At 41.7% G+C, this 25,689-nt stretch overlaps 1 protein-coding gene across 1 annotated transcript; it reads right to left on the bottom strand.

Annotated features, from left to right (window-relative positions):
* Nucleotides 1–20,892: 20,892 nt before the first annotated feature.
* On the bottom strand, nucleotides 20,893–25,082 carry LOC131234667 (vacuolar iron transporter homolog 2-like). The gene is made up of 2 exons (XM_058231587.1): nucleotides 24,899–25,082; nucleotides 20,893–21,506 (listed from the first exon to the last, which is right to left on the bottom strand). Exons 1-2 carry the CDS (start codon nucleotides 25,080–25,082, stop codon nucleotides 20,893–20,895), a joined length of 798 nt encoding a protein of 265 aa, XP_058087570.1.
* Nucleotides 25,083–25,689: the final 607 nt, after the last annotated feature.

The raw sequence follows: 25,689 nt of genomic DNA, 5'->3' as shown, positions 1-25,689 counted from the left end.
CGATTCTTTAATCGAATAGTTAGATCCCATGAAGCGACCCCAGAGGCTGCCCCTTGGCCGAATTTAACCTCCCAAGCCATTTTCAAATGCAGTGCTTGCATGACATCTTTCAGTCTCTTCACACCTAGCCCCCCTTCGTCCTTTGGTTTTGCTAAGGAGCTCCACTTCCTCCAAGAGATTTTTGGCTTCCCCTCACTCCAACCCCAGAAGAACTTTGCAAATAAGCTCTCTATTGCTTTCAACACTGACTTTGGGACCACCGTAGCTGCAAGTGTATGGATTGGGACCCCACTAAGAACATAAGAAATAAGAGCAAGCCTTCCCGCCTGAGATAGAATCTTAGCCGACCATCCTTGAATCCTAGAAGCCATCTTGTCGAGCAAGTGGTTGAACGCATTGCTCTTAACTCTCCCTTTTATAATGGGCACCCCCAGGTATACCAGAGCTCCTGCGGGTTTTTTTATCCCCAATAAACCTTCGACACTACGGATCCTGGCCACCGACAACTTGGCTGAGCAATAGAAGGAGCTTTTCCTCAGATTTACTCTTTGCCCAGAAGCTGCCTGATATTTTACCATAAAATTTTTTATAACTCTTAGAGACCTGCATGAGCCATTGGTAAAGAGCAAAGTATCGTCAGCGTACAACAAGTGGGATATCTACCTATAGCCCTGCTTAAGTTTGAATGGGGTACACTGCCCTGAGGAAACAAGTCTTGAGATGCCTCTACTGAATGCTTCTGAGGCAAGGATGAAAAGATTAGGGGAGAGCGGGTCCCCCTGTCTCAATCCCCTTGAGGATTTAAAATAACCGCAACTAACCCCATTGATAAGAGCGGAGAACCAGTTGTTGTCCCAGCAGGACTCCACCAACTTTATCCAACCTGGATCAAAGCCAAATTTATGAAGAACCTGCTTCAGGAACGCCCATTCAAGCCGATCATAAGCCTTTTCCATATCGAGCTTTAAGGTAATGTTCCCTCCATGAATTTTCCTGTCGATATCTCAGAATATTTCTTGGCCAAGAGCAATATTTTCTGCTATGAAACGCCCTCTAACAAAAGCACCTTGCTCTAGGGAGGTCAGCTTGGGAAGGATCCCGGCTAGTCTATCAGCTAAGATCTTAACAAAGATCTTATACACTACATTATAGAGACTGATCGGTTTGTAGTCGCCAAAGGATTTTACGTAGCAGACTTCTGCATAAAATAGACCAGAGTAGATGTGAAAGCCCTGGGGAAGGATCCACCTAGGAAGAAGGCCTTAACTGCTGAGTGAAGATCCTTACCAATGATACTCTAGCAACCCGCAAAAAAGGCTACTGAGAAACCGTCTGGCCCTGGCGCCCCATCCCTGGGCAATGCAAAAATCGCTCTCTTAACTTCTTCGATCTCTGGGATTTGGAGCAAGCTATCGTTATCACTCGCCAAGAGCAGTGACGGGATGGGTAGGAGAAGAGAGTCCGCATCTACCTCAGTATTATCAGACTCCTCGAAAGTGAGCAAGTTGCGCAGAAAATTAACCGCTTTTGCTTGGATTGAAGGCTGTTCATGAATAACATCCCCACCCTCCAAATGAATTTCTTGAATCACCATTCTTCTTAATTTTTTTGAGGCAGATTGATGGAAGAATTTCGTGTTCCTATCACCCTCGTCAAGCCAATTGTTTCGGGCCTTTTGTTTCTAAAATATTTCTTCTGCTAACTCCATCCGGGATAATTTCTGTTTGGCTCCCTCTAATATTACTGGCCTGATATTCAAATCAATTTGTAAATTCTCCTCGAGTTGCGCCAGATCCTTCTTGGCCTTTCTAACATTGTCGAAGATGTTGCCGAACACTTCTTTGTTCCAAACCTTTAGCATAATTTTCATTTTCTTCAGTTTCAGGTGAAGATTGATCAGGGGGAGATCGGAGACGTCTCCGGCCCAGGCTTCTTCAATGACTCGCATGAATGATTCCTCAAGGAACCACATCCTTTGGAATCGGAATGACCTAGGAGCAGAAGGAATCTCTCGAGGAAAAGAGGCCAGAAGTGGGGCATGATCAGAATTTTGTCTGGGAAGATGCTTAACAGAAAAACTGAAAAATTTGCCGAACCAATCTTAATTGCAAAGGAGCCTATCTAACCTGGCCCATACTCTGGTGTTTCCCGCTTGGTTGTTGCTCCAGGTGAATCTATTCCCCACAAATCTTACATCTATTAAACCGGCTGAATTGATTGCTTTGATGAAGTCCCTTGAGCTTACATGATCGTGGTTTCTATATCCAAGCCTTTCAGCTGAATTTGTTACCACATTAAAATCGCCTCCCACTGCCCATGGGCCTGACGTGCTAGAGGCCATAACCGCCAGGGATCTCCAGAGAAATCTTTTGCTGAGCTTAGAGCATTTTGCATAAACCAAGGAGAGTCTACAACTGTCTATCTGATTTTGATGACAAACATCTATAGAAATAATCTGGTTAGATGTGCCAATAACCGAAACACTCGACATATTAGTAAAGAATATCCAAAATTTCCCCCCTTCAGCTTCATTAGAGATTAATGAGTGGAAGCCTAGTTTTAGACCAATCCCCACTCTTCTACTGTCTTGGGCTATAGGTTCAAGAATGGCCACAATGGAGGGCTTGTAGGAATGAATCATCCGTCTCAGAGTCCGAATTGTGGCCGCATTGGCCAACCCCCGGGCATTCCAAATTATATAGCTATCCATCAGACACATTTATAGAGAAATCAACCTAAATTTCATCTGCTGCAGCCTTTCTAATTGGGCAGCTAACTAAGACTTTGTTGTGAAATTATCCTCTGTAGGGACAACCTCCCTAGGGGGCTGATCATTTCCAAGAGCTCTCTGTTCTCTCCTAAGTTTTAACCCTCCTTCACTGAGAGCTAGCTTATATGAGGATAAGTCTACGGCTAAATTCAGTTAACGATATATAGACGTGAAACCATCTGTTAACCTCTTCATAGGAGGGGTACATCTACCATCATTATATGACTGCGCCGGAATTTAAGAGGGCAGGCCCTCCAAATCACACATGAATGATAAAGTTCTATTTGAGCAAGGGGAGATAGAAGAGGTACTTGGTGAGCATTGGCTGTCTCTCCTCAGAGTGTATGGGCTGAGACCCCTTTCAGTTAGCCTTTCTATTCTAACTCGTAACTGAGTGTCTGCCTTGGGGCGATCAACTATCTGCTACTCTGGTTCTGTTCACACATGTGCCAACGACTGAGGACCAGAGAATGGGATGATCATCAGGGAGTGAACCTGATCGCCAGTCGGGTTCGTTACTTTGTCAGTGGGGGGCTGAAGGTGAGATTGATGGTCATGTGAATTAGCATTGATGGAGGGCCTGCATCCGTTGTCGGTAGTCATGCTGATTCTACATGTAGGAGAAGTCGAGTAATGCAGCGAGTTTCCTGGTAGCTGATCTGAAGGTGGACCGACTGTTCTTTGATGAAGAACACTTCTTGGTGAAATGGTCTGGAGATGTTGAGAGGGCCGAACTTCTACTGGTTGCGCAGGTGGAGAGGTCATGATTTGGTGTGGATGGGGAAACGGAGGCTGCTCGTGGATGGGTGGCTCAGTGCTGCTGATTGCTGCCAACCTGTTGAGCTGGGCATTTTCACAAACATCTAATAGGCTGCTCTCTGAGTTATCTCCCAGGGAGTTGCTAACCCAATCCTTAGACAAATCTTCATCCGCTTCTGATCCTGCAACTCTGTCCCAGCTTGATCCTGGTTCGCCTTCCATCCACGCCGCTTCTATTTGCGCCCAAATCCTGAATATTTTCCCCTTTACATCCAGCATTTGGGGGATCAGAATGAAGGGGCGGGCCAATCTTCGAATCTTTATTCTAGCAAACATTTGAAAAATTCCAAGCCTTGTATTTGTATCCATTTGTACCACATCTCCATAGGAGCTTCCTAAATCACGGATGACCGACTCCAACCACACGTGAGCCGGGATTCCGAAGAGGTGAATCCAGGAATCTGTTTCCTCAACTGCGATGTCTGGAATCCAGGGCAATACCTCTATCAGACCCAACTTCTCCCAGAAGGGGGGGGGGGGGTTCTGCAAGAGAATCTGAGAGCTCTATCTTTGATTTGAAAGAGATGAGGAAAGAGAATGCTGACAGGCGAGTAACATCAATCGACGACACCTTCAATCTGAAAGATCGGAGACCGTCAACCAGTTGGAGTACAGAGATAGTCTTATTTCCTGAATAGTCAATGAGCCCCAGCTCTAGCCCTTGCAATTTTTTTGAGACAGCCTCTGGGTCAACAACTGTTATCAATCTTGCTGGGCGTCTATCGGATGACGTTATTTGGGGCTTTTCCAAACCTTTATTTTTACCGGACTGGATCCCCTGCACGTTATGAAGAATCTGCCCCTTGTCCCTTGAAATTTCTGTTTTCCGAACGGATTCCCTCTTGGCATCAGACCGTCGAATGGGTTTAGGGTGAGCGTCCTTTACTGAAACCTATCGTCCATCGATTTTCTGACCGTCTAGGAGCCCTTTAGCGGCCCTTGCATCGTCTTCGTACATGAATCTTACAAAGCCATAACCCCTGGGCTTGCTTATCCCCGGGAAATAGGCAAGAAACACCTCTGAAACCCTCCCATATTTTTGAAAATTTTGGATTAGATCAGCAGAGAAGATGGAGAAAGAGAGGTTGCCGATGAAGAGGCTTTTTGGATCTACAGTCGTCGGCTTGCGTATCCCCTTTCGACTCTCGGCTATCCTCGTAGAGGGATCCCAAAATCTCGGACGCCGTCGCATCGCCCCTTTCATCTAACCCTCCTCGTGCCTTGCTCTACTAGTTGCTCCTCTGCATCTTCAAGCACGGCTTATCCATGAGCATCAACCTATTCACAAAAGTTCTATATAGATTTATCGAATAGACAACATTTGAATGTTGGTATTTCTCAAATTTTTTATTTTTTTTTATTTTCTTCTGTTAACTTGTCAGTACACCCACTGTTAGTTCACACTTCACTGTTAGCCACCCCCATTAGGGAATCGATGCCAAGACCTTTGAATGTTGCTATTTCTCAATGGCTATACATTATTTTCATGGTTTGGCCCACTAAAAATTTGATGATTTTTAGTCAAAGTGATTCTCATGGTGGTGTCAATCTATTTGATGGAATGAATTTCACAAGCAGTTAACATATTAGAAGTTATTCACTTTATTGCACACATGACTTTAACTATGTATGGATCATTGTATGATCATGTTAACATGGGCTTATGACACATTGGCTTCCTGTTAGATAAGTTGTTGTGCACAATCATAAGTTACTGTCCATGCAATATGTAACTTTCAACCTTTCATGTGTGCACAACATCCAACCCATCCAATAGGCTAGCCCCACCATGAGCATCAACCTATGCACAAAACTTTTATGCAAATTCATTTGATAGATGACACTTGAATGTTGCTATTTCTTAATGGCTATACATTATTTTCATGGTTTGACTTGTTAATAAGTTGATGATTTTGATATAAGGTGATCCTTATGGTGGTGTCTACCTATTTAAAGGAATGGATTTCACATGCAGTTAACAGTTTGAAAGTTCTTTACTTTATTACATACATGGTTTTAAATATGTATGGATAATTGGATGAACCGGTTCACATGAGAAGTTGGCTTCTAGACACGTTGGCTTCCGGTTAGATAAATTACGGTGCACAATCATTTGTGTGCATAACATCTAACCCATTTGATAGGTTTTTTTTTTTTTTTTTGGAGAAGGAGAATTTCATTGATTGAGAAAATAAACAAAGATCATTTGGGCGAAGCCTAACAACAAAAAGGCTGACCCGCCTATCATATCCTATACAACTCCTATCTTTTTCTTCCTAATAGTACCCAGCCCTATTTTGTCCAAAACAAAGGAACCTCTAGCAAGAGGGGGGAGATCAGAGGGAGCTGAGAGGGTCTTGGACTCTTGTGACGTGCTACTTTGCTTAGCCAAACCGTCCGTCGGGCCGTTGGCCTCTCTATGAATGAGGGCAAAGGAAAAGGACCCTTCGGGCATCAACTTCTTGATTCTCAGGATCCAATATTTTCATTTACATGCCACTATGAATTTCCCACTAATGCAATCAACCACCCATCTAGAATCCGATTCAACATACACTCTCTGTAGCCCATGTTGGATGCACAAATCCAAACCGTCATGGAGAGCCCTGATTTCAGCTCTGTTGTTGGAGGCTACACTGTACCCTTTATGAAAAGCGAATATCATGCTGCCATTATGATCCCTACAAATGCCGCCCTCACCCACAGGCCCCGGATTACCGTTGGCGGATCCATCAACATTAAGCTTAAACTATCCAATAGGTGGTTTTGCCACCTCACTACCTCAAGATGCGTGGGAGGAAAGGATCACCTGGGAAGAGGAGCAGTGGGGCTGGTGTCAAACGACTGAGGATGACTGCGGCAGTTAACTTTTTGCATCAGCTACTAAGAGGCTCTGTGGAATACCCTTTGAAAGGAAACCTTAAGACCATAAAATTTGGAACTATTTCTGGCCTTCCAAACCTCTCACATCAGAAAGGCCGGCGCTAAACGAACGGCAAAAAGGGGGCATGGACGCGTACGAGGAAGGGCCCACCACCATAGGAGCCGGTCCATAATGGAGGTATGAGAGGCTAACGTCATACCCAACTTTTCACTAATTAAATTCCACATTTTCTTCGCTAGGGACCTGTGCAAGAACAGATGCAACATGGATTCTGTGGAAGACGAGCTGTTTTCCTCCAGGTCGCAACATTCGCACTTGGACACAAGATAGATCCCTTTTTTCTGGACATTTCCATCGATTGGGAGCGCATTCATTAGAACCTTCCATATAAAAATAGAGATCTTGGGTGAGAGAGATGGGTGCCACACCCACTTCATCCAAGACAGCTTTTAGTATTGCGACCGCACCACCTCCCATCCAGACTTCACCGTAAAAGAAACACCAGGGCCATTGGGCTAGATAAAAGAATCATCATTGTTGGAGGTGCAAAAACCTTCGTTGATGATGTGCGCTCGAATCAAGGCAGGAAGATCAGCCGGCGTGTCCTGTCTCAAGCCATTGGAAGACAAGAAATCAGCGACCCGCAACTCTTGGCAATAAGCAGGAATGCTGATAGACAGGAACTCAAGCAAAGGCCCTAGACTCGAACAGTTACAACGCCACATATTACAACTACCTTGACCAATATCCCACTGGCCATGCCTATCTAGAATGAGCATGAGATTAACAAGCTTATTCCAAAACGGTGAGCAACTAGCGCCGGATTTGAACGTGAGTAGGTTTAGGCCAACCCACCTGTATTTAGACTGCATGAATATCGCCCACAAATTTTCATCGCAGGTGTTTCTAGCCCTCCATGCCATCTTGAGGTGAAGCGCCTTCATAACGTCTTTCAGCTTTCTGATTCCCATCCCGCCTTCAGCTTTCGGGGTAGAAATTAAGTCCCAACTTCTCCAATGCACCTTGTTTCTGCCATCTCTCCAACCCCCCAAGAAATTAGCAATGGCCCTTTTAATTTGCTGCAGAGTTTTGGAAGGAACAACCACCGCTGACATCGTGTGGACCGGGATGCTGGAAAGGATTGAAGAGATTAGCATCAGCCGGCCTGCTTGAGAGAAGATGCGCCCATTCCAACCTTGAATCCTGGCCAGAATCTTGGCCATTAAGTGACTGAACTCTGTGCTAGTCATTCTCCCTTGAAATATGGGAATGCCCAGATATGTAAGGCCTCTAGGGGCTTTCCTAAAGCCAAGAATTCTCTCAATGCTCCTGATCCTACCTGCATGGAGATTAGCGGAACAATAAAAAACACTTTTCCACATGTTGACGCACTGGCTAGACGCAGCCTGATATTTCTGTAAAAAATCATGCACAACTATGAGCGAACGCCTAGACCCATTGGTGAACAGGACTGTGTCATCCGCATACAGGAGATGGGAGAGTTGGAGGCACCTCTATTTTAGCTTGAAAGGACTACATAGCCTGTCCGCAATCAGCCTATGGAAACCTCTACTGAGCGCCTCAGCTGCGATGATGAAGAGGCACGGGGCAATGAGTCTCCCTGGCACAGCCTGCGAGTGGATTTGAAGAAACCATAGCTCTCCCCGTTAACTAAGATGGAGAACCAATTGTTGTGCCAGCAAGATTCGATCATCTGGACCCATGACGGTGCAAAATTGAAATGAAGCAGGACCCGCTTTAGGAAGGACCGGTCCACCTTGTCGTAGGCCTTCTCCATATCTAGCTTAATCAACAGGTTCCCACCTCTAACCTTCCTATTAATTTCTCTGAAAGCTTCATGCGCAATAGCAATGTTTTCTACAATTAATCTTCCCTTGACGAATGCACCTTGCTCATTGGAAATCAGCTTGGGCAAGATGGAACTTAGCCTAGCCACCACAATCTTCACAAAAATCTTGTAGATGCAGTTACAAAGATTGATCGGGCGATAGTCGGAGAAAGATTTGGGCCTGGTGGATTTTGGGATCAAGGCTATAAGGGAGGAGGTAAGGGCTCGAGGCATCTCATCCCTTTGGAAGAAGTTCATCGCCACTTTGTGGATACCAGCCCCCACTATATCCCAACAGCTAGCAAAAAACACACCGGAAAAACCGTCGGGACTGGGAGCACCATCCTGAGGGATCCCAACCACCGCGCATCTAACTTCCTCAAGGGACAGGACCTCCATGAGAGCAATGTTATCTTCCTCCAAAACAAGCTAGCCCCACCATGAGCATCAACCTATTCACAAAACTTCTATCGAATAAATGACACTTGAATGTTGCTATTTCTCAATGGCAATACATTGTTTTTATGGTTTAGCACACTAATAAGTTGATTATTTCTACATAAGGTGATCCACATGATGGTGTCAACATATATGAAGGAATGGATTTCACAAGTAGTTAACATATTAGAAGTTATTCACTTTATTGCACACATGATTTTAACTTCATATGAATCATTGTATGAACCCATTCACACGACACATTGGCTTCTGGACGCATTGGCTTCTGTTCACTCCCCAAGTATAGGGTTGTGATGTAGTAATAAACTCGGTAAGACCGAGGTCGAATCCACAGGGACTGATACCTGTACGTTATCTGAAACCAAGTAGAACTAGAACTAGACTAAGATGTGATCTAAACCAAATAGAATTTAAGAAATAATTGTGGAATAATTATCTAAAACTTTAAGGAATTCAGAGGAAGGGAACTAGGGATTCAGAGGATCCACTTGTAGAGATCAGGGAGATCTTTTGCCTGCATCAAGAATCACGGAAATCAAACTGAACCTACTTGATCTAGTCTTCACAAGATGAAAGGTATATAAATTAGAATGAATTCCATCATCTAACCATGCCCAGGAGACAAAGCAAACAACATGATTAAACTAATTACCAACCAATCACAGTGCATGCAAGTTAGAAAGGGTACCATCATCCTACCATGCCCATGGGACAATGATGAACAAGAGGCTTCCCGACTTCATAAACATAAAAAGGGGAAAGAAATACTCAAAGCCATTGCAAATCTATTGTAATTTCAGTCACAACAGACCATTAAAGACTAAAAACTATTCCTTTAATAATCAACTAAATCAAATTTAGTTCAGAAATTTAAATGCATGAAATAGCATCTCCCATCTCGCTACAGGCTTCACCTCTTAGCCCTAGCTAAGAGGTTTAGCCAACCCTAAACATGATTAGCAAATCCCAAAGAAAAAAAAAACAAATATACATCCAAAGCAAGAAGCAAGAAAAGAAAAGAAAACCTTTGGTTCCCAGCCTTCTCTCTCCACTGCCCGTTCCAGCAAAACAACCACCTCCGTTACAGCCTTGGCAGCAAAACCTCCATCTGTTACAGCAGAGAAATTGACCTCCTCCAGCCACGTCCAGTCCCACGTGCCAGCAGCCACCCTCCCTTTCACGTTCAGCCCCCACCTTGTAATGCTTTTTCCACACCTCCTCCCTTCCTTCCCTTTTCTCTTCCTTTCTTATCGGCAGCCCAAGCATCCGTCCGTATCCGTGTGCGAACGGGAGCCTCCTTGCTGCCGTAGGCGATCAGGAACCTCCGCAGATAAGTCGGCGTAGAAGTCTTTTTTTCGCAGCAAAAACGGATCCTCCCAACGCCCATGCTCCTATGATTCTGTTCGAACAAATAACATCCCTTGGGACGTTTTCGAGTGGCCTACACGATGGACGGACCAGATCGGCCGTCCGATCATCACCATGCGCATATAAGAGTCCCAAAACTGGTCAGCAGCGGCCGCGGAAACAGGGCCTGCGTACGCCGGTGACGCTGTGACGATGGTGGGGTCCATGATCGGCTTCAAATGAGAGATCCAAGCCGTCCACCCGTTTTCCCTCGAGAAAACAGTCGGGAATGGTCAGTTTTTACACTGATTTCGGTGTGGCCCACCGACTTTTCTTCCTACCGTCCGTCCTGCGTTTGGACGGTTGAAAACCGATCAAGCTGTCCTCTTTAAATTATCTCTCCTAGGTCTGAGTGAGAGGGGCCGTGCAAGTCTTATGGACGGTCCAGATTGGTCCGTCGAATCATGGTGGTGGCCCATAAGAAAAAAACGCAACCTCTGTTTCTTTCGCAGGAAAGAAGTGGAGTTGGAGAGGGAGAGCTCGGTCAGCGGCCGTTTTGACCGCGGTATGGTCTGGTGTAACGTAGGTGAGAATGCTATGTGTGCACGCCCGCTGCATAAAGTACGTCCCTTGATGTTTCTACAAAATCCACACCGACCATCTGCTTACCCATCTCATTTTAAGCGTTGACCCCAAACTTGAAGCAGATCCAAACATCAGGTGGGCCTTAAATTGTTGATGTGTGGGCTGATATGTCCGTTGGGCCACTTCTACAATGATCTGAAGGCTGAAATTTGATATGTACGGTTAATTTATGGCCCTTAGGCCATGCATGCAGTTTTGAGCCAATCAGATGGCGGGAACTATGTGATCTTGCATTCTTCACCAATTTCGGGCCTCTTTAACGTGAATGACTTGATTTTCTCGGATCTCTGGCATGTAAATTCTTCAGTCTTGGTTCTCTGGAGTGTGTCCCTTGCCTTTAGTGTCATCAAAGTGTTAAATTCATGCTTTGAGCTCCCTTTTCAGTCTATGCTCGTAAATACGCCCTGCATCACAAACACGATTAAATCAGGCCGTTAAACAGTATCATGTTTGAAAATCCAGGTAAAAACTGGGGTCTGATATGTAATATTTGACCCTCAACAGCTTCCAGTTAGATAAGTTGCTATGCACAATCATAAGTTTACGTCCATGCAATGTGTAACTTCCAACCTTTCATGTGTGCACAATATCCAACCCATCCAGTTGGCTAGCCCCACCATGAGCATCAACCTATGCACAAACCTGTTATGCAGATTCATTGGATAGACGACACTTGAATATTGTTATTTTTTAATGGCTATACATTATTTTCATGGTTTGGCCCCTAATAATTTGATGATTTCTACTCAAGGTGATGCTCATGGTGGTGTCAATCTATTTGAAGGAATGGATTTTACAAGTATTTAACATATTAGAAGTTATTCACTTTATTGCATACATGATTTAAACTACGTATGGATCACTAGATGATTCCATTCATACCAGACATTAGTTTCTAGTCTGTTGGCTTCTGGTTAGATAAATTGCTGTGCACAATCATAAGTTAAATATCTATGCAGTGTGTAACTTCCAACATTTGGTGTGTGCACAACATCTTACCCATCCAGTAGCAAGCTCCACCATGAGCATCAACGTATTCACGGGTTCGAGTCCTTACCTCAGTGGTAGTCTAAGGAGTTTCAACGCAGGGTCTTGGGTTCGATACCCATAGGTGGTGAAATCCCACTACAGTGTGCGTGGGTGGTTGTGTGTTGGGTCTGTGTACCAAAAAAAAATAAAAATCAGATATAAAAAAAACCTATTCACAAAAGGTCTATATAGATTTATAGACAACATTTGTATGTTGCTATTTCTAGATGGCTATACAATATTTTCATGGTTTGGCAAACTAATAAGTTGATGATTTCTACTCAAGGTGATTCTTATGCTGGTGTCAACCTATTTGAAGGAATGGATTTCACGAGCAGTTAACAGATTAGAAGTTATTCACTTTATTGCATACATGATTTAAACTATATACGGATTTACATTTGGTCTGTGCACAACATCTTACCCATCCAGTAGCAAGCTCCACCATGAGCATCAACCTATTCACAAAAGTTCTATATAGATATATTGAATAGACAACATTTGAATGTTGCTATTTCTCAATTTTTATTTTTTTATTTTTTATTTTTATTACTATTTTTTTTATTTTTTTCTATTAGCTTGTTAGTACACCCATTGTCAGTTTACAATTCACTGTTAGCCACCCCCACTAGGGAATCGATACCAAGACCTTTGAATGTTACTATTTCTCAATGACTATACATTATTTTCATGGTTTGGCCCACTAATAAGTTGATAATTTTTACTCAAAGTGATTCTCATGGTGGTGTCAATCTATTTGAAGGAATGAATTTCACAAGCAGTTAACATATTAGAAGTTATTCACTTTATTGCACACATGACTTTAACTATTTATGGATCATTGTATGAACATGTTAACATGGGCTTATGGACACATTGGCCTCCAGTTAGATAAGTTGCTGTGCACAATCATAAGTTACCGTCCATGCAATATGTAACTTTCAACCTTTCATGTGTGCACAACATCCAACCCATCCAGTAGGTTAGCCCCACCATGAGCATCAACCTATGGACAAGACTTTTATGCAAATTCATTGGATAGATAACACTTGAATGTTGCTATTTCTTAATGGCTATACATTGTTTTCATGGTTTGACTTGCTAATAAGTTGATGATTTTGATACAAGGTGATCCTCATGGTGGTGTCTACCCATTTGAAGGAACAGATTTCACATGCAGTTAACAATTTGAAAGTTCTTTACTTTATTACATATATGGTTTTAAATATGAATGAATAATTGGATGAACACGTTCATACGAGACATTGGCTTCCGATTAGAGAAATTGTGGTGGACATCACTTGTGTGCATAACATCTAACCCATCCAGTGGGTTAGCCCCACCATGAGCATCAACCTATTCATAAAACTTCTATCGAATAAATGACACTTGAATGTTGCTATTTCTCAGTATTGGCAATGCATTGTTTTTATGGTTTAGCACACTAATAAGTTGATGATTTCTACACAAGGTGATCCACATGATGGTGTCAACATACACAAGGAATGGATATCACAGGCAGTCAGCATATTAGAAGTTATTCGCTTTATTGCACACATGATTTTAACTTCGTATGAATCACTGTACGAACCTGTTCACACGGCACATTGGCTTCTGGACGGGTTGGCTTCCGGTTAGATAAGTTGCTGTGCACAATCATAAGTTACTGTTCATGCAACGTGTAACTTCCAACCTTTCATGTGTGCACAATATCCAACCCATCCAGTAGGCTAGCCCCATCATGGGCATCAACCTATGCACGAAACTTTTATGCAGATTCATTGGATAGACGACACTTGAATATTGTTCTTTTTTAATTGCTAAATATTGTTTTCATGGTTTGGCCCACTAATAAGTTAATGATTATTAGATAAGGTAATCCTCAGGGTGGTCTCAACCTATTTGAAGGAATGGATTTCACATGAAGTTAACATATTGGAAGTTATTCACTTTATTGCATACATGGTTTTAACTATGTATGGATTGCTGGATGAACCGGACACATTGGCACCTAGACACGTTGACTTTTGGTCAGATAAATTGCAGTGCACAATCGTAAGTTAAGGTCCATGCAGTGTGTAACTTCCAACATTTTATGTGTGCACAACATCCAACCCATTCAGTAGCAAGCTCCACCATTAAGATTAACCTATTCATAAAATTTCTATATAGATTTATCAACCATAAGACATTTGAATGTTGCTATTTCTCAATGGCTATACATTATTTTGATGGTTTGGCCCACTATTAAGTTGATGATTTCTACACAAGGTGATCCTCATGTGGTGTCAACCTATTCGAATGAATGGATTTCACAAGCAGTTAACTGATTAGAAGATATTTACTTTATTCACATATGGTTTTAACTTTGTATATATGGATCATTGTATGAACCAGTTAACCTGAAATACTCCTTTTTTACCTTAAAAATTAGGGGTATTTTTGTCTAAAACCCTATTTTCGTACCCTAAAAATCTACTTTTGTAGCATAAGTTTTTAGGCATCTAAAAAAAAAGGCATAGAAGGAAAGAGTCTACGGTGCTAATTTTCACTTCTGGAACCATCGACTTCTGATTAGATAAGTTACCGTGCACAATCATGAGTTATGTACGGTCCATCCAATGTATAATTTCCAATCTTTCACATATGCACAACATCCAACCCATCTAGTAGGCTAGCCTTACCATGGGAATCAACACATATACAATTCTTCTATACAAACTCATCCAATAGACACACTTGAATGTTGCTATTTCTCAATGGCAATACATTGTTTTCATGGTTTGGCCCATTAATTAGTAGATAATTTCTATACGAGGTGATCTTTATGGTGGTGTCAACCTACTTGAAAGGTTGGATTTTACATGTACTTCACATACTGGAAGTTTTTTTTTTTTTTTCTTGAGTTACTCATAGGTAGACATAGGGGTGCACACGGTTCGGTTTGGTCCGGTTCTGGGGTGAAATCGGAACCGAACCGTTCCTAACGGTTCTAGGAAATTTGGAACCGGAACCGAACCGTTAAAACCGGTTCGGTTCTGGATCGGTTCCACGGTTCTTGGCTTTTTATAATCCAGCTCAATTGCAAGCCCATGTCCATCCATGTTGTGGTCCATTTGATGAATGGTTTAGATGTTGTATAAGGTGTTCAAAAATACATTTATGAAAATAATTATTCTAGAGAATAATTATAAGGTGTGCAAAAATACATCGGTTCGGTTCAAGGTTTGGTTTTACGGTTTGGTTTTACGGATCGGATCCACGGTTTGGTTCTACGGATCGGTTCATGGTTCGGTTCGGTTCTACATACCCTCAAACCGAGAACCGAACCGATGTCACCGGTTCTTTGATTTTTGGAACCGGAACCGGTGCACTCTAGAACCAGACCAAACCGGACCGTTTGGTCGGTTCCGGTCCGGTTCTACGGTTCTACCGGTTAAATGTGTACCCCTAGGTGGACACCACCATGAGTGATCCATACATGTACTTCACAGATTGAAGTTACCTTATGGCATACATGGTTTTAACTATGTATGGATCACTCCAAGAGTTTCAAATGAATGCTCGAACCACCACATTTTGCGCCATGGCCGCAGCACATTGGGTTAACGTTAGATAAATTGCATTTCATAATTATAAGTTAGGGTCCATGTAGTGTGTATCTTCCAACCTTCCATGTTTTCACAACATCCAACCCATCCATTAGGTTAGCCCCAAATCTTATATACATATTTATGGAATAGATCACATTTGAATGTTGTTATTTATCAATGGCACATTATTTTCATGGTTTGGCCACTGATCAATGATGATTTCTGTGACAAATCCACTCCATTCAATGTTTTGAAAGATCACATTTGGGGCACCATACCACGTGAAATAGTGTGGATTGGACGTCTACAGTTATATAAGTTTTGTATCGGTACGATATTTGTTCCTACAGTTTATTGAAGTGGTAATAAACCTATGAACGGTTTGGATGGCATATAGGCATCATGATCACATCCAAGAAGGTTTCAACAGTGGACATTTTTATTGCAGTTGTTTTGTTAGTGTGGCCCACCTGTGTCCGATCTGTCTGATTTTTAGAATACTCTCCTATTCTGGTATTTTAAAATAGATGGATGAATAGATGTATCAAATACATCTCTGTGGGACTCACACAACCCCGGCACAGGTATATGACTATACATAGGCTATCCGCTGTCGGAAGCTGTGTAGGGCCCACAGATATGCCCATGGAAGATCCACTCCGTTCATCAAATTTTCAAGAATAGGATGGGACAGGCGGCTAAAAATCATGCAGATCCAGAACTCATGTGGGTCATACCCCACGAAACAGCGGGGATTGAACTCCCACCATTGGAAACTTTGTTGGGGCCGCAGAAGTTTTGTATCAGGATGATACCATGCGCCCACATTTTATCTGAGTGGTAATAACCCTATGGACGGTTTTGGATGGCATATAAACATCATGGCCAGCTCCAGTTCAACGGTCCATATATTCACTCCCACTGTCTCATTTATCACAGGCAACCTGAGTCTTGGATCTGCATAATATTTATATTTCTGTTCTATTGCCTCTTGAAAAGCTAATGGAGGGAGTGGATTTGTCACAGGCATCTCTTTCTCCTTGACCCCACAGCTTACGACAACAGGGGCACAGGAACATATGTGGCCGGGGTCATTCATCTCCGACAGATTCCGCGGTGACCCTTGAGAGCCGATTAGGGGAGACCCCGGCCTCACCCAAGACAGTTCGACCCTTACGGTGGGGTTGCCGTGGGCCTACCTTGATGCATGTATCTGGTATGTATCCACGCCGACCATACATTTTTCAGGATCCTTTTAGAGTATTATGCTAAAAAATTAAGCAGATTTAATTATCAGGTGGACCATACCATAAGCAACAGTGGTGATTGACCATCTTACCATTAAAAATTTCTTGAGGTGCACATTGACATTTCCTTAATGTTTATTTACAATCCAATATGTTGATAGGGTCACATAAGACTCGATGAAGGGAAAAAAACAAATATCAACTTGATCGAAAACTTTCGTGGCCCATTTATGGTAAGTCACCACTTTTCTAATTGTATTCTCTCCACCTAATAATTGGATCTGCTTAATTTATTTTTTTGAATAATGCACTAAAATGATTAAAAAACAAATGATTGGCGTGGATACATAATACATACATCAAGGTGGCCCCCACGGTTATCCCATGGTAAGAGCCACACAACCTAGGTGAGGCTGGGGTCTCACTTAATCTGCTCTTGTACCCCTTTCAGTACTGAGTTCTTATTTTTACGGGCTCACTTTAGGGAATCATTATAAATAAATGTGTCAGATAAAAAGTTCAGGTGAAACACACCATAGGAATCATTGGAGATTGAGTGTATACGGTTGAAAACTTTGTGTGAGTCATTAAAGTTTTTAATTAACCTGTTGTTTGCGTTTTCCCTTCATCCCGATTTACATGACGTTTTTAATAAGTTGCATGGCAAGTAAACTTCGTGGTCAGCCTTTGGAAACTTTCAATGGTAGATATTATTATCCCTTGTTTCATTTTTTGGCTTATGCCCTAAATTGAGCTCGCAAAATGAATGAATCAACATGGATAAAAAAAATATTGGGGCCATTGAACTTTGAACTGAGTTGGGATTTGTGCTGCGGAATCACACATAGATGAATCTAAGATAGCAATCCAAGAGCACCAAGCAATCACAAGAAACACAGAGATTTAACGTGAAAAACCCTTGGGGGAAAAAATCACAGCACAAAGCGATAGAAAATTTCATTATAAAAGAATAGATTATAAAGATAGAAGACTTACCCAACTTGAGTAATCCTCAAACCTCTCTTTTTCTCCACCCCTTGAAACCCTAAAACCCTTTAAGAAACCCTGGAATGCCTTAGAATTCACTTAGAATACTTCCTAGTCCCGTATCCACCCCTATTTATAGACTTAAAAACAAGTGGAATCGAAATAGAAAACAAAATTCGCAGAATCTGCATTTTCGCAAGCGAATCTGCGTAAACCTTCAATGTCATAAAAATACCTTCGATGTCATCGAAGAGACATTAAAAAAGTCTAGCGACTAAATATAAATTTTACGGAAATTCTTGATTACTCGACTTGGCTTCGGTGTCATCGAACATGTCTTCGATGTCATCGAACGCCCTTCGATGTCATTGAAAATTGACACCAATATGTCCAACGACTAACAGAAGAAATTCTAAAAATATTCGATGGATCAAGCACTGTTCAATGTCATCGAAGGTGATATCGAACAATCAGTCGATGACATCGATAGACTCTATATCAAACTAGATTTAAAATATTTAATACAACAACTTGTACCGAAGGAAGGGTCACTATTGAATAGGAGTCCATCTTTGACGGCGTACGCCCCACCAATCAAATATCCTCACATCGCTTCACCATTAGGTGGGTGGTGAACCAAGGGCCTACCGTGATGTATGGGAGGCCGATTGTGTCCTCCAGCTGGGAACAGATAAAAGGTTTAAGTGGACACGATGATGTATGGGTCTTATCCACACTCTTCATGCATTTTTTCCCTATCATTTTAGGATTTAAACTAAAACAATAATAAGATCCAAGGCTCAAGTGGACCACACCACAAGAAGCAGCGGTGATAATTATTCTCATAGTTGAAAATTTTAAATTTTCTAGGGCCCACCGTGATGTATATTTGCCATCAAACCTATTCATAAAGTTACATAGACCTCGATGAGTAGAAAACACTAATATCATCTCCATCCAAAACTTATGTGGCTCCTAAGAAGTTTTCGACAGTGAGAGCCATTGTGTAGTCCACTTGAGCCTTGGACCTATCCCATTTTTGGGCTTATATCCTAAAATGATATGAAAAAATATATGGACGGTGTGGATAAGACTCATAAATCACTGTGGCCAATCAAATCTCCTGTCCATTCCCAGCTGGAGTCTGCAGGGTATGACACAATCAGCGTTATGATGTATGCGTTTTATTCACATGCTTTATATCTATTTGTCCGCTCATTTTAGAACATGAGTAATAAAAAAAATAAAAAATTGAAGCTCAAGTGGGCCAAACTATAGGAAAACGAGGAGATAATGCAACCTGGTTGAAGCCTTCCTAAGGCCCACTGTAATGTTTATTTGACATTGCCATCAGCCTATTGATAGGATCACACAAATCTGGACAAAAGAAAAACATCAGTGATGTACGTGTTTGGTTGGTGACCAGAACAACAGCAAGTCAGTCGGTGTCAAAGCTTTATAGGCCCCATTATGATGTATGTGTTTTATCCATGCTGTCCATCCATTTTTCTATGTCATTTTAGAGCATGAACTAAAAAATGAGCCAGATCCAGAACTGAAGTGAACCACACCACATGAAATAAAAAACAACATGGAAAATGATTCTTAGCGTTGAAACCTTCTTAAGATAATTCAAACCTCCATCTTTATGTGGGTCCCACTCGACGGAAAAACATACCTGAAAATTGGCTTGAGCCATTCCTACATAGAAAAAGTGCATAGTTTTTGCAAACACGCATATTGGGCCTTGCACCATTAATTACACACATACACTTTCAACTGGCCCTACCTTGATAGTTTTTAAGCACATATATGGCTATCGGAAGGTCTGATCCTCTTGCCAATTGCTGGTCCATGCGGTCCTAAATTAGGTAAAAAAAAATGGGACCGACCTATTTCTGGGAAACCTGAGAACTGAAAAATCTGTTTGGCACTGGTGTGGGCCCACCTCTGTGGGATCCGCAACTAAGTGCAAGGGGACCCGTGGATCGAAGCGGACTAAGAGATCACAGTGGGCCATCATGTGGACCCCAACCTGATCAATATAATGAAATCCACTCCATCCAGATGGTGGGCCTCAAAATTATAGAGCATGGGTACCAAAATCAAGTAGACCCCAAGATCTGGTGGGCCACACGTAATGGAACGGTGGTGATTTGGCTCCCCACCATTCAATGGAATCACTAAAGGGACGAAAAGAGATGAAAAAAGGAGCAGCAATAGCCCGCGTGTAGGAGCTGCGCACTCTCCTTTGGTTGCCGCGTGTAGGAGCAGCAATATATATATATATATATATAGAGGCATGCTCTCCTACGCACCTACGTACGTGCGTAGCTTTCCACGCATGTCATGGGTGTCGAATCCGAACAATCCATAAGATGCGGAATTCCATGAAACTTTAGGAGGTGAATTTTCACCCTGATCTAATATTCTGGTGGGCCATAGTAAAGAGAAATTCAAATCAAGGGAAGAAACTGTTTGCATTTTTATGGCCCACCAAAGTTTTGGTTCAAAGTAAAAATTGGTTAGAAAGAGTTTCATGAGGTTCTGCTTCATGTGGACCGTTCAGATTTTCTAGAATCACCAGATATGATGTGTTCTCAAAAAAGTTTGTAGGCCAAATGGTTTGCCGGTGAGCGTTCCGCTATATATATATATATATATATATATATATATATATATATATATATATATATATATATGCGTGTGTGTGTTTGCCAGAGCGAGTCGTTTTTACATTTACATGCAACAAAATGGATATCGATCTCTCTTACGACGTAAAATATAGACCGTATCAGGTCACGGTGGGGGCCATGCTGACTAGTCTGATGATAGGAACCGTCCATTTTCTGCAAATCAATTTGTTTTAACTTAATAAGTTTAATCTCAAAGGATGATTTGGACAAAGGAAAAGAAAATTTTCAATTGTATTCATACAACCATAGAAATCAAAGGATAGAATTCTCACCGAAAAACAGTTTATTTATGCTGTTTAAAGATAAAAAGGACTATTCAAATAACAAGATCGATCATCTCGACATGTTGTCCCTTTTAGCTTGCAACAGACGTTCGATCCTACGTGGCCACAGATGTAAAACAAACTCCTCTCTCTATACTCGTACTGATTGATGTTAATAGCAGTATTATTTCTGTCTGAAAAAGAAGAAAAAAACAGAAAAATAATATGAAGAAGACAATTACATAAACAAACATCTACCCTCCAATATCATACCATAGAAAGAAGAGAAGGATACCTTTGTTTACTACCCAAGAGAAAGAGACTGAAACAACTTGATTAAGCCAAAATTCATAAGCATTGCAAACCAACCTTCCACCATTACCATCAAACAAGATCTCCCTATTGGCTTTCTCCACAACTTGGCTCTAAGACCTCCAAAGAGCATTAATGCCAAGGTCACTGCTATCACCACCCCTACCACCTTATGTGTCTTCATAAATGCTGCCGTCAGCAGTGGAATCATCCCACCGATGAAGAAGGTGTGAGCCGACACTGCCGCCGTTTGCATCGGGCTATTCATCTGGGTCACCTCTATATCATGGTAGACAGAGACGAACTCTCTTATGGAGATGTTAATTGCACCCGCAACTAGTCCAGTAAACACATAGAGGATCATGGCTGTTTCCTCCCTTTTCAAATCTCCAATTCCCATCATCAGCAAGGCTGTGGACACCAACCCTTCGTTGGCTCCTCGGACAGCCAATCTCAGCCTCTGCGCTCTCCCGGAGTTGTGGATGTTGGTGTTGGCTGCCTGCCTTTCGACATCGGATGATTGTACGGGGAGTGGCATGGTCACAAGGGTGAAAGGAGGAGGAGGAGCTGGTGCTGGGAGTAGAGTTGGAGAAGCGGGTTTTTGTACTGGAGATATGCTCCCAGGGAATGCATCTCAAATTTATATTGCAAGGAATGCATCTGATAGCCAACTACTAACAAAACCCTGCTAGCTAAGAAAATCCAGGCAACAAAGCCAACTTTGAAGGAATGGATTTCACATTCAGCTAATAGATTAGAAATTATTCACTTTATATATATAAATATATATATGATTTTAACTCTGTATGGATCACCACACGGACGTTTGTTTCTGCGTGTCTAAACGACTGGCCACGTTTAGGAAGTCGGATTGGGCGCTGATACCGTCACTAATCCGTCGGCTATGTCCCTGTCACTGTCGCTGATCCGTCCAGGCAGGACTAATCCGTCCGCTATGTCCCTGTCACTGTCACTGATCCGTCACTGATCCGTCCAGGCGGGACTCTTTGAGTCCCTGTCACTGTCACTAAATGGTAAGAGCTTACCGAGTAACTCAGCAGGCAATCCGATTTCCTAAACGTGGGCAGGGCTCCGTGCGGTCTAACATCATATGTAAGTGTTTTATCCATGCCGTTTATCGTTTTTTCTAAGATCATTTTAAAGGATGAGACAAAACATGAGACAGGTACATGGCTTACGTGGACCACAAAGTGGGGATTGAAATTCCACCATTAAAAACTTCTTGGGAGCCGGAAAAGTTTCGGATCAAGCTGATATTTGTTTTATCCTTTCATCCACGTTTACATGACCTTATGAAATGAATAGGTTGGATGGTAAAAAAAAAATCGGGGTGGCCCTTAGAAAGGTTTCAACTGTGAGTGTCATTTTCACTGCCGCTTCTTTTGGTGTGGTGCATTGGAGCTTTCTAGCTGCTTCATTTTTAGAATAATATCTTAAAATAATCTGTTAAAAGCGATGAACAGTGTGGATAAAACACTTACATCACGGTGAGCCCAACAGAGGGGGTAGGACGCAAACCGTTTGTTCATGGGTGTCTAGGGAGTTTGCCTTTCGTTATCCACGTTCAGAGATGATTTGTTTGATAAATTGAGTGCACAATCATAAGTTAAGGCCGAGTGTATAACTTTCAACATTCCGTGTGTGCACAACATCCAACCCATTCAATAGCAAGCTCCACCATTAGGATTAACCTATTCACAAAATTTCTACATAGATTTATCGAATAGATGACATTTGAATGTTGCTATTTCTCAATGGCTACACATAAGTTATTTTCACAGTTTGGCCCATTAATAAGTTGATGAATTCTACTCAGGTGATTCTCATGGTGGTGTCAACTTATTTGAAGGAATGGATTTCACAAGCAGTGAACAGATTAGAAGATATTCACTTTATTTATTGTGCACATATGGTTTTAATTATGTATGGATCACTGTATGAATATGCTCACATGACATATTGGCTTTTAGACGCATTGGTTGGCTTTTGGACACATTGGCTTTTAGACTTTTAGACACATTGGTTGGCTTTTGGACACATTGGTCTATGCAGTGCGTAACTACCATCCTTTCTTGTGTGCAACATCCAACCCATCTAGTAGGCCAGCCCCGTCATGGGAATCAATGTATTTACAAATCTTCTATATACAAACTTGTTGAATAGACCCATTTGAATGTTGCTATTTCTCAATGCAATACATTGTTTTCATGGTTTGGCCCATTGATTAGTTGATAATTTCTACACAAGGTGATCTTTACGGTGGTGTCAACCTACTTGAAAGGTTAGATTTTACATGTACTTTCACAGATTGAAAGTAACCCACTTATGGCATAGATGGTTTCGGATTTTACATGCACTTCACGGATTGGAAGTTACCCACTTTATGGCATAAACGGTTTTAACTATGTATGGATCACTCGATGACCATCACATTTTGGGCCGTGGCCGCAGCACATTGGGTTCCCATTAGATAAATTGTGTTTTATGATTATAAGTTACGGTCTATGTAGTGTGTAACTTCCAACCTAGCTTCTAAATCATATATCCGCTTGAATTTCAGCAGAACAAATCTGAAGAACTAGAAAATCATGACCTTACTATGTGCCACGCACAGGAAAATAGAGGGATCAGGAAGAGAGCTATGTTGTGAGAGGTGTCGAAAGTTACTGGGAGCGGCATAGTTCCACGTGGCATCGACCCGCAGCTAGTCCAGTAAACCCGTGGAGGACCAGGGAATCGATACCAAGACCTTAGTTCACAACATCCAACTCATCCATTAGGCTAGCCCCATATCTTATATACAAATTTATGGAATATATCACGTTTGAATGTTGTTATTTATCAATGGCACATTATTTTCCTGGTTTGACCACTGATCAATGATGATTTCTGTGACAAACCTACTCCCTTCGATATATTTTGAAAGATCACATCTGGGACATACCATATGAAACAGTGGGGATTGGTAGGGTAATATAAGTTTTATTATAGTTATTATTTTTTATCAGTATGATATTTGTTCCTACAGTTTATTGAAGTGGTAACAACCCTATGGACGGTTTGGATGGCATACAGGGATCATGGTCAGATTCAAGAAGATTCAACAATGGACAATTTTGTTGCCGCTGTTTTGTTAGTGTGGCCCACCGGTCTTTAAAATTATATAGATGGAATAGATTTATCACATACATATCTGTGGGACCCACACAACCCCGGCACAGGTATATGATTGTGCAGAGGCTATCCGCCATCAATGCACAAGATATTCCCGTGCCTCCTCTTGTTGAAAGCTGTGTAGGGCCCACATAGATGCCCATGGAAGATCCACTCCGTTCATCAATTTTTCAAGAATATGATGGGACATGAGGCTAAAAATCATGCAGATCCAGGACTCATGTGGTTCATACCCCACGAAACAGCGGGGATTGAACTCCCACCATTGGAAACTTTGTGGGGGCCACAAAAGTTTTGTATCAGGATGATATTTGTGCCTATAATTTATTTGAGTAGTAAAAACCCTATGAACGATTTTGGATGGCATATAAACATCATGGCCAACTCCAGTTCAACGGTCGACATGCCACTCCCACGGCCTCATTTGGTGTGGCGAACCTGAGTTTTGGATCTCCCTAATTTTTATATTCCTTTCCTATTGTGGTCTTGAAAAGCCAACAGAGTGGATTTGTCACAGGCATCTCTTTGCCCCACATAGGTTACGACAACAGGGGCATATGAACTTCTGTTGGCCGGGGTCATTCATCTCTGACAGATCCTGTGGTGACCCTTGAGATCGGACTAGGGGAGGGCCTGGCCTCACCCAAGACAATGTGGCCCTTACACACTACAACAAACGTAACTTTTAGCGACGCTCGAAAGCGCCGGTAAAAACCCCAAAAAGCGCCGCAAATAGATTTAACGGCGCTATACAGGCGCCGATAAATGGGTATGTCACTAAAAGTTATGTCGGCGCTAGATACTTTCTTGCAGCGCTTGTCTGAGCGCCGATAATGTAGCTTTTTCCCGACGTGAATAAACGCCGCCAAAAGTCAATCCGAGCGCCGTTAAACGTGGTTTCTGAACACTTTTTCTCCCAGGAAAGCGCCGTAAGATTTCTACAGAAACGCCGCTAAATGCCTTTGTACGGAAAAGAGGCCCTAGCATGCCAGTAATTTTTATTATTATATAAAATTCAATCGAAACCTATATTTTTTAAATATTTGAAACATAAAAATGATGCAATACAAATAAAACTGAATGTTAAACAAAATTTATAGTACTACATAATAAAAAAATATTTATAATATTTATTACAATAAATTGAAAATGGTCTTGAATTTAAATAAATAAATTTAACAAAAAAAAAAAAAAAAAACAAATCCTCTGTATGGTCTACTCCTAGCACGAGCGGCGTCAAAAGGCTGAAGTGCTTGTAGGCCTAAATTTAGGCACAATTGATTAAAATCCTGCACACAAGGAAAAAAAGAAAAGTTAAAAAGTAGCATTCAACAAATTGATGCATAGGAAACAATCAATCCTTTGATCCCGACCTTAAAAAATCAAAAACTATCAAGGCAACAAATGTTGTAACTTGAATTCTATTACAAGCAAAACAAAAAAGAAGGTAAAATAGAAAGCCAACATGCTAACAAACAAACGAATGTCGCAGCACATCTATGCTTTACACAATCAATTGAAAGATAAATCAACTTATAAATAAAGATGAACATACTAATATTTTACAAAGTTGAGAGCTTACTTTCTTATGAAG

This window comes from Magnolia sinica, chromosome 19, assembly GCF_029962835.1.
Source record: "Magnolia sinica isolate HGM2019 chromosome 19, MsV1, whole genome shotgun sequence".
Taxonomy (NCBI): Eukaryota; Viridiplantae; Streptophyta; class Magnoliopsida; order Magnoliales; family Magnoliaceae; genus Magnolia; species Magnolia sinica.
This window is presented reverse-complemented; position numbering and strand designations above follow the sequence as displayed.

What these genes read in the sequence shown, in the direction of transcription:
- LOC131234667 (XM_058231587.1), bottom strand. Translation starts at nt 25,082, where the DNA reads ATGCTAGGGCCTCTTTTCCGTACAAAGGCATTTAGCGGCGTTTCTGTA. An exon ending in CAGACAAGCGCTGCAAGAAA is followed by an intron (nt 21,507 to 24,898) that starts GTATCTAGCGCC and finishes GCATATCTCCAG; the next exon opens with TACAAAAACCCGCTTCTCCA.